The sequence below is a fragment of the Nycticebus coucang genome, chromosome 18 (assembly GCF_027406575.1).
Source record: "Nycticebus coucang isolate mNycCou1 chromosome 18, mNycCou1.pri, whole genome shotgun sequence".
NCBI lineage: Eukaryota > Metazoa > Chordata > Mammalia > Primates > Lorisidae > Nycticebus > Nycticebus coucang.
In genome coordinates, this window is record NC_069797.1 from 80401017 (window position 1) to 80410457 (window position 9441).

At 47.1% G+C, this 9441-nt stretch overlaps 1 protein-coding gene across 4 annotated transcripts in view; it reads right to left on the reverse strand.

Moving 5' to 3' along the window:
- The window catches only part of B3GNTL1 (UDP-GlcNAc:betaGal beta-1,3-N-acetylglucosaminyltransferase like 1), a 114483-nt gene extending 109888 nt beyond the window's left edge, over positions 1 to 4595 (reverse strand). For all 4 annotated transcript variants that reach the window (XM_053569266.1, XM_053569267.1, XM_053569264.1 and 1 more), the window contains exons 1-3: positions 4474 to 4595; positions 1675 to 1791; positions 1475 to 1574 (exon numbers count right to left, since the gene is read on the reverse strand). In XM_053569266.1, coding sequence (XP_053425241.1) covers positions 1475 to 1574; positions 1675 to 1791; positions 4474 to 4521 — 265 coding nt within the window. In that variant the 5' untranslated portion in view covers positions 4522 to 4595. The remainder of the gene's footprint in view (positions 1 to 1474; positions 1575 to 1674; positions 1792 to 4473) is intronic.
- Positions 4596 to 9441: the final 4846 nt, after the last annotated feature.

Consider the following 9441-nt stretch of genomic DNA (forward strand, 5'->3'; position numbering starts at 1 on the left):
GCAGAGCTTGCCGGGGCAGTTCTCTCACAATGGCTCCCTTCGACCCACAGTTGAAACACTATTAGTTCCATCCAGCTCAGCAGTTCAGTTTGGGGCCCTAGACAATGCCCAAGTTCTCCACACTCCTGCTCAAGCTCCCCCCAAGGCAGTTCAACTGAGTGCCAAGACCAAAAACACCGAAACAGTTCACAGGTAAGACCTTTCCAGTTTGCAGTCTCACTGCTTCTTGTACTTACAGCTGCCGGCAGGATTAGGTCAATCGAACACATGCAATCACTTGCCACTTTTCCACTGTTTTTGTCCTCCTCTTGGTGACCAGAAGTCCCTTGCTGACTCCCTGTATTCTCAAAGGGATGATTATAGGCAGATCCCAGCAGCCAGAGATGCCTGGAGTCTTATCTCCCCAGACTCACCATGCCCAGTTGCAGGGAAGCTGTTACTCGGCCGCCATCTTGCTCCACTTCTCAAAATTCAGCATTCTTTTCTAACAAGAACACTCAAGAATATAGGCACAGGTGACATGTTTCTTAAACTGATTGAAGCCATCTATGACAAACCCACAGCTAATATCATACTGAATAAAAGTAAAACTGAAAGCTTTTCCACTTAGAACTGGAACCAGGCGAGGATGTCCTCTACTGCCACTACTTATTCAGCATAGTTCTGAAAGTTCTAGCCAATATAATCAGGCAACAGGAAGTATATAACGGGCATCCAAATGGTGGCCAAGGAGGACAAACTCTCACTCTTTGCCAATTCTATGATCTTATACTTGGAGAACCCCAAAGACTCAACCACAAGACTCCTGGAAGTGATCAAAAAATATAGTAACATCTCAGGGTAAAAAATGTCCACAAATCAGTAGCCTTTGTATATGTCAATAACAGCTAAGTTGAGAAGCTAATCAAAGACACAGGTCTCTTCACAGTAGAAGCAAATGAAATACCTACGAATATACGTAACTTTAAAAGAGATGAAGGATTTCTACACAGAGAATTATGAAACCCTAAGAAAAGAAACTGGTCCTTTTTCATGACTCTCATAAAATTTTGTTTGTATTTTGAAAATGAACAGGCACCAAACATCTTGTTTGAAAGTCTATAGGCATTGGCAGCGCCTGTGGCTCAGTGAGTAGGGCGCCGGCCCCATATGCCGAGGGTGGCGGGTTCAAACCCAGCCCCGGCCAAATTGCAACAAAAAAATAGCCGGGCGTTGTGGCGGGCGCCTGTAGTCCCAGCTGCTCGGGAGGCTGAGGCAAGAGAATCGCGTAAGCCCAAGAGTTAGAGGTTGCTATGAGCTGTGTGATGCCACGGCACTCTACCTGAGGGTGGTATGTGAGACTCTGTCTCTACAAAAAAAGAAAAAAAAAAAAGAAAGTCTATAGGCATTGTTGATACCCGAAGTCAAAAGGTTAAGTATGCAAACTGATAAGAAACCACAAATTAGAGCTTAATAAACTAAACACATTACTTACCTCCTCGGGGAGAAGGAGAATCATGCCCTCCAATGACCACATGGATACCGGAACTTTCCAGCTTCACCTTCCATTTGTCTATGATAGTCCCAGACTTGTCCTGAAAGCATGAGGTTGGTGGGTCAGGAAAATTCACTCAGAACAGTCAAACATAACTTAAATACCAGGTCTAAGTCACCCAACAGGAAGTTCACAAATACCTTACTGGCATCATTAAACACAGAGAGCTCCATGGTGCCTTCAAAGTCCTGGTGCAAAACAGAACTCAAACAATCATCCAACCATGGTTCAGCATTGTGGACTGGGAGAATAATAGACTAGAATTCAAAGGAAATAGATTAATATAAGTATGAAAACTAAATTCCCTTCCCACTACTCTAGTGAGTTTTCCCATCACCCCCCACACTGTGCTTATTTCAGATGGTAAGGCCTAATTCACAGAATAACCCAGGATAAGGCCTCCACAGAAAGAACATTCTCTGATACACAAAAGGTGTCTATTCTTTCCCTCCAAGCCCTTAACATTATTTTATTCCAGAAAATTTATCATGCCTTTGATTTTTCTGAATTGATCTTCCTTATGCTTTTAAAAGAGGAAAAAAGCCTGAGAGGCATCAAAATTGTTCCCAATTCAATGACAAATTCATTGTTTTCCATCACTAATCAGAACATTATCATTTGGTCAAAACAAGCATCTGTGTATCTTCCAAACCCTTCATGAAAATAACTGATTAGAGGCCGGATGGGGTAGCTCACGTCTATAATCTCAGCCCTCTGAGAGGCTGAGGTAGGTAGATCACCTGAGCTCAGGATTTCAATATAAGCCTGAGCAAGAGTGAGACTCCAGGTGGCGCCTGTGGCTCAGTCGGTAAGGCGCCAGCCCCATATACCGAGGGTGGCGGGTTCAAACCCGGCCCTGGCTGAACTGCAACCAAAAAATAGCTGGGCGTTGTGGTGGGCGCCTGTAGTCCCAGCTACTCGGGAGGCTGAGGCAAGAGAATCCCTTAAGCCCAGGAGTTGGAGGTTGCTGTGAGCTGTGTGAGGCCACGGCACTCTACCGAGGGCCATAAAGTGAGACTCTGTCTCTACAAAAAAAAAAAAAAAAAAAGAGTGAGACTCCATCGCTATTAAAAATAGAAAAACCAGCCAGGCGCTTGTGGCAGGCACCTGTAGTCTGTGGAGGCTGAGCAAAGAGGATTGCGTGAGCTCGGGAGTTTGAAGTTGCTGTGAGCTATGATGACACCACACCATTCTACCCAGGGTAGAGTGACATTCTGTCTCAAAAAACAAACAAAAATAAAACTGGACATTTTCTGGGTGGAATAAACATTTCAGCAAACTATAAAAAAGTGGCCCCTTTAAATACCCTCCCAAACAATGCTTTAACAAAGTGTGGGGGGGAGGTTGTCCAAAGGAGCAAGTTGAGCAAATAGAACATATGAAGTCCGTTTCTATCTTTCTTTGTTCTACACTTAGTTTAGTGCTGGTTTGCCAGTAGCATTGTCCTTTTCTCATGGGGCCCAACAAATAAAATGAAAATTTCTAAAATGGTATGGAATAAAACATTGATACTTGATTATCAACAAAAGAGCTGATTATAGGAATTATCTCAACTTTATACATTATCATATTATGCAATATGGAATATCCATGTAAGTCAGTCTGTTCTCACCTTTGACTTTATACCCTTATGAAGAGAAGTGGAAAAATTCCTAAACAAGAAAACAAAAGTATAGGCCAGACAGGTGTATATATCTACACACACACACACACTCTTACATATTATGTGAATATTGTATGTAACTACATAATAATATGATTTTTTAATACTAAATTTAAATGGTTATGAAAAGCTCATAGATAACAACTGTACAAAACATCACCCTGAAGATGATGGAAAATCTACCCTGAGGATCCAACAGTGATACCCCTTCCTGGACTTAGCTCTATGTGCATAAAACTAGTTCCTTAATTCCTTTACATATTTGCCTTACTTTATTTTTTGTCTTATTATTTTTTGAGACAGAGTCTCACTTTGTCGCCCTGTGTGGAGTGCCACAGCAACCTAAAACTCTTGGACTCAAGTGATCCTCCTGCCTTTGTTTTCCTATTTTGAGTATAGACCAGGGTCTCCTCTTGCTCAGGCTGGTCTCAAACTCTTGAGCTCAGGCGATCCACCTGCCTCGGCCTCCCCTTTGGATTTACTGCTTAAAGGACAAGAAGGAAAGAATTTTTTTTCTCCAACACAAAACATGAGAGTTTCTGTCAAAGATAGATCTTGATTAACCTCTGCCTCCAATTTTAGCAAGACTGACAGAGAAAACACAATCGAGCCGCCCTTGGGACTGTCCCCAACAGCATAGCTCAGCCGCGGGCCCCGCACCGGCCTCCAGCTCTGGGCTCCTGCAGACGCACGCACTGCAGGTGCGCGGGACCCGGAGCGGTCGTCGCCCCTCCATACCCGGGGGCAAAGGAGCCCTGCGTGCGTTCGGACAGGCAAACACCTGCCCTGAACACGTCCCCACCACATCTCCAACCACCACGGAACGCCTTCTGCGCCTTCGAATTTCTCCGTCCTGTTGGTGCCTTTGGGCAGAGACTCTCCCAGGCAAGCCCCAGAGAAGTGGTGGGGGGGATGCAGACCTTCCTGGGAGGGAGGGGCGAGGAGGAGATGGAGGGGATGGAAGAGGAGGGGGATGGGGAAAGGAGGAGGGGAAGGGAGCAGTAGGGGGAGGGGAAGAGGGAGGAGAAGGGAGGAAAGAGGAGGAGAGGAAGAAGGAAGGGGTAACCGGGGAAGGGTGGAGGAGAAGGGGAGGAGCGGGGGGAGGGCGGCTGTGGGCCTAAGTGGAGCTGGTGACTGAGAGGACACGAGGAAGAGGGGATAAGGACACAAGAGGACGGCGAAACGCAGGGGAACCAGGGGCTCAGGGTGAAAGGCAGCAGGGAGGAGAGGCGGGGGATAGGCGGCCGAGAGACGGGGGAGGTCGCCCCACACCTACCACGCGGGACCCCGGCCGGGTCACAGCCGGCTCTCTCCTAGTCTGCATCGCCTGCTCCTCGCCCCGCTCCCGCGTCAGCGCCGGCTGCGGGGGTCCTGGCGCCTTGTCCTACGGCGCGTGCGCGAGCGGCTCCGGGAGAGGGCGTGGCGCCCTGGCTGCCTGCGATTGGTGGAGAGAGCCGATGAAAGGGCGGGGCTTCGGGCACAGAGAAGCACGCGCAGGGCGAGCGCTGAGGTCCGCTCTGAGCCTTTGACCCACCCGGTGCTCAGACGGTAGAAGCTAACTAGAAAGGGGCACCCTGAGGATTCCCAGAAGCCTGCTGGAGAGGGGAACCCTGAGGCTCTGAGGGTCCCTGAGCTGCCTACATGGAGAAGCTGACTGGAGAGGGGCACCCTGAGCGACCGCACATAGACAATGTTCACTGGTGATGGAGTTTTGTGAGTGGTCCTAAGTATTACCTGCTGTGGTAAATGAGAGAACAATTAAGTTCTCAGACTCATCTTAGAAAAAGTGCTACGTACCTCATTGATGAGCATCGCTGCAGTCACCAGATGGCCAAATGGAGTGTTTCCAAGGTGTGATATTCAGCGAGGAGGTATGTAGTACTTTTTCTAGGATGCCTTCACAAACTTAATTATCAAAGCTCGTAGATTATGGCCAGTCAGGATTTGTTCAACTGGCTTGCACTAATAAACCCAATCCTAATTAATGAATTTACTTATAAGTACCACTTTCAAGACAAATACTTAGCTCTCCATACTACAATTAAATGCAAATTATTCCATAAATTAACTGTTACAACAAATCTCAACTTGTGGTTCAGGATCACTTCAGATGTGACTTTTTTTTCCCCCTTAGATTTCATCACTATTTGCAAATCCCATTGTAGTAGTTGAAACACTTAAGGCAGATGACTAAAAATACACCTTGGGTGGTGCCTGTGGCTCAGGGAGTAGGGCCCCGGCCTCATATACTGAGGGTGGCGGGTTTGAACTCGGCCCCAGCTAAACTGCAACAACCACAACAACAACAAAAAAATAGCCGGACGTTGTGGTGAGCGCCTGTAGTCCCAGCCGCTTGGGAGGCTAAGGGAACAGAATCACCTAAACCCAAGAGTTTGAGGTTGCTGTGAGCTGTGATGCCATGGCACTCTACCGAGGGCAACAAAGTGAGACTCTGTCTCTTAAAAAAATAAAAATACACCTCATTTACAGTCCAACAAAAGCAATCTGAGAATTTGCTTCCAATGACCTAATGATCTCCAGAGATTGATACCTTATGAACAATTTCATTTTTACTGATTTTTTTTTTTTTCAGTTTTGGCCCGGGGCTGGGTTTGAACCCACCACCTCTGGCATATGGGGCGGCACCCTACTCCTTTGAGCCACAGGCGCCACCCTGAACAGTTTCATTTTTAAATGACAGGATGCACTGTAGATTCATGGTAGTTGATAAGGGTCAAAAAACAAGAGCTGCTGACGGTTTCTGTGCACTACCAGAGCACATAGCATCCAAAATTGGCTTGGATTGTCTTATCTTCCTTCATGTATGTCTTCTGCTGCCAGAAATTTACTTTTCACTACCTTCCTCCTAATACAAAATAAATTTCGATCTGCTTTTTGGAAATATTCAAAACTCCAAGATGCTTTTCAGAAATACAAGGTTGTAGTGGAGGAGGATTCTAAAATCTAATGGTGGTGGGGCCTGAGGTCATTTTCCCCCGTAGTAGGAAGATAGATTCTCGGAGGCTGACAGAGGGACAGAGCCATGGGACTGACATCCCCTACCCTGGTCAGGGATAGAAAGGAGCCTGGGGTGCATCAGGGTTGCTGGATTGAGATTGTGTGGTCTTAAATCAGAGAGAAGTGATATGGTGATAGAAGATGAACCATGTCATATGGGAACCTGAAGGGAAAGCAATACAAAACTCCCAAGCTTTGCGCTCACTGAGTGGACAGTTTTCTTTATTTTTAACTTTGGCTTATGCAAAATGTTTGATGACTATATTTGGAGGGCTCAGTGCCAACTGTCAGGGACTTGGAAGAGGAAAAGACTAGATCCCCCCACCCCCCAGTTTATATGTTGAAGCCTAACCCCTAAGGTGATGGTGTGAGGAGATGGGGCTTTTAGAAGGTGAGTAGGTCATAAGAGTTTGCCCCCACAAGTGGAATTAATGGCCTTGCGAAATAAACTTGAAAGAACTTTCGTACTGGACTTCTCAATCTCTGGAACTGTGAGCAATACATTTCTATTATAAGTTACAAGATATTTTGTTATAGCAACACAAACGTACTAAGACACCAGGTACCCAAATTTAAGAACTGGACAACAACCCCTTACAATGCTGGTATGTAGGAGGCAAAGATTCACTTCAGGTCATCAGGAACATGGTAAGGCTCCAGGGCAGTGGGCTTCAGTGAGAATGATTTTACCATGAGCACAATCAGTGAAGGCTGAGTTCAAGCTTTAAAAATGATAGCCAGACCTCAAGAACTCTGTGTTTTCTTTCCATGTTTCCCAATGGGACAAACCTTGGCAGAGCTCTGGCTGGCCCTCTGGATGCTACTCAGAGGTCAGGGTCACTCAGGACCATAGGAGATTCTGCATGTGGTGAACATTCCCCTCCAATAATAAATCAGTTCATAAGGAGTAAACCAGCTGTTTGATGGGGTATCATGAGCACTGAGTGTATCTCTTCTATTCTTGTGCAAATTTTAAAGGCTGGCCGTAACTTACTGTGTAGATTTAATGTTTCATTAATGAGTTACAGCCCAGGCTTTTTTAAAAAGTAATTTACAAGACAGTAGACCAGGTATGGATATGATCCCATGAATTCTGTCTTTTAGCAGCACATATTCCTGGATACAAACCTGTTGAGGAATTCTAATTGCTACTAGGAAACCTTAGAGCACGTTCAGGGGAATTATGTGATTCAGGGTGTGCACCAGACTGGATTGAGGATGTGGCTGGAACTGACAGGACTGTGGGCTGATCCTAGGAAAGGAAAACCAAGCCTGTGAACTTCAGGCATCAAAGGTGAGGTGATTGGCAGGCACCTAAAGTTAAACCACATGACAGAGGGATGGGACAGCCCTGTGTGCCCTCTGGGGAGTTCAAGACCCCATCCAAGGCAGCACACAATAGATGTTACATAAATAACTAATGGGTGGGAGCATTGTTCTACAAACTGCATTGTCAGGAATTCTGGGAAAAGAAGGAGAATCCATTGACTTTACAAATAGAATGTCCTTACACTTCAGGGCTATAAGACTGTCCCCAACCAGAGCCAGCACTCCTGGGCCTGCTCAGGAAGGGCTGAGTTTCCCTTCCGTCACAAGAAGCTTGAAGCACAAGAAGCTTTCAGATATTCTGTGCAGATTCTATGTTTGAGCATTGAGTGTCCCATAAGATGCTTGTCTTGGTCTGGGTCAGGGATTTGTATGTGGAGGCTCTGCTCAGGGGTTCCCTGACAAGAGCTGGACTCTTGGGCCTTCCAGGGAACCCTGGAGAGTGTCCCCCTGAGCAGTGAGGAGACTTTCCTCATGTCAGTGGGGCAGCACCTCTGCCCTCAGGGTGGTAGCTGCAGGATCCTGCGGTCTCCTCAGCCTTGACTAACTGCAGATGCTGCCCTTCTGAAATCAGAGTTAGGACCCGGAGGTGGGACGGACTGACTTAGAGGAGTCTGGTATGAGGTGGGAGGAAGGAAAGGTGGGAAACAGAACCAAGTGTTACCTCCAGCAGGACAACCCCAAACAGGACCTACCACACTATACACTTAGCACTTGTGGACGATTCTGAAGTGGCTTCAGCCAACAGCTTTACAAATTCTAAGGTGACTTATAGGTGGGGGGCACATGCCTGCAGAGCCACGGCTGGGGTGGCCCCCAGTTAGGGCTCAACGCATGTGAGTGGGTGTTGCCGTAGGGCTGCCTTATACAACTGTCAGATACAGGGCCAGAGAGATCTGTGCTGAGCAACACTCCATGTTCAGTTAGACATTTTCCTCCTAAATATGAGCAGTAAAATGTCTCATGTGGGTACAACAGTGAATTTACAGGGCACACTTACCTTGAGAAGATGCACCTGAAAATGTTCTGTGGGAGTAAAGGATGCTGGGATCAACTCATGTCTGAGGGAATGTCGAGGAAAAACCGGGAGCAAGAGAGCAATCATAGCACCTCGAGTGAGACCCAGTGTCAAAGCCAGGTGCCAGCGAGGTGCACTCCACCAGGCATCAGCTCTGGAAGATGTTTGTGTGGCTCTGACCCAACTCATACCCCTTTGCAGCCTAAGCAAACTTGCAGTGCACTTACAGCCACATTCTTTTATCCACATTTGTATAAGCACTAGGAGCTCCTTTGTCTGTGTGGTGGCATGAAGCCAGTGCTGAAGGGCCACCCAGGACCTGCTTCTTTACCCTGCATGTCCTGGGCATTGTGCTATATAGATACCCACTCCTCATGGCAAAGTGGAGACCTCATTCATTGTTTGGGCAAAGGTTAGATTGGTAATGCAGATGAGATGCCTGGCCACCTTGACAACCATGTGGCTGTCCCTAGACCAAATTGCTGGCTGTGGGGTGCTGGGTGCCCTTCTTTCATCATCTGCTTCTCTCCACTGCTCCCTGGGAGCTGTCCTGCTCCTGCAAGATTGGTGGTGGGAGCCTTTTTCCCCCTTGACACCCTGTAGTCCACTGCATTGCTACACAGCTTCAAGCTGTCCTTCACATGTATGTCTGCTGTTAAGCCACCATATACACCTGGCTTTCCAGGTTACTGGGAATCACCAAAGTAATGGGCAGCTCAACAGCCACTGTGATGAGACTGAATCCTTCAACATTCCTGCCTGTTCTGGGCAGGCTCAGGGCCAACTCCCCTCAGTGTGGGTTAGGAACCCACAGCCTAAAGTGGTTTCCAGAATGCAGGTTGTGAGCTTCTTGGGGTCATAGTGTCAAGGGAATGGGCTGCA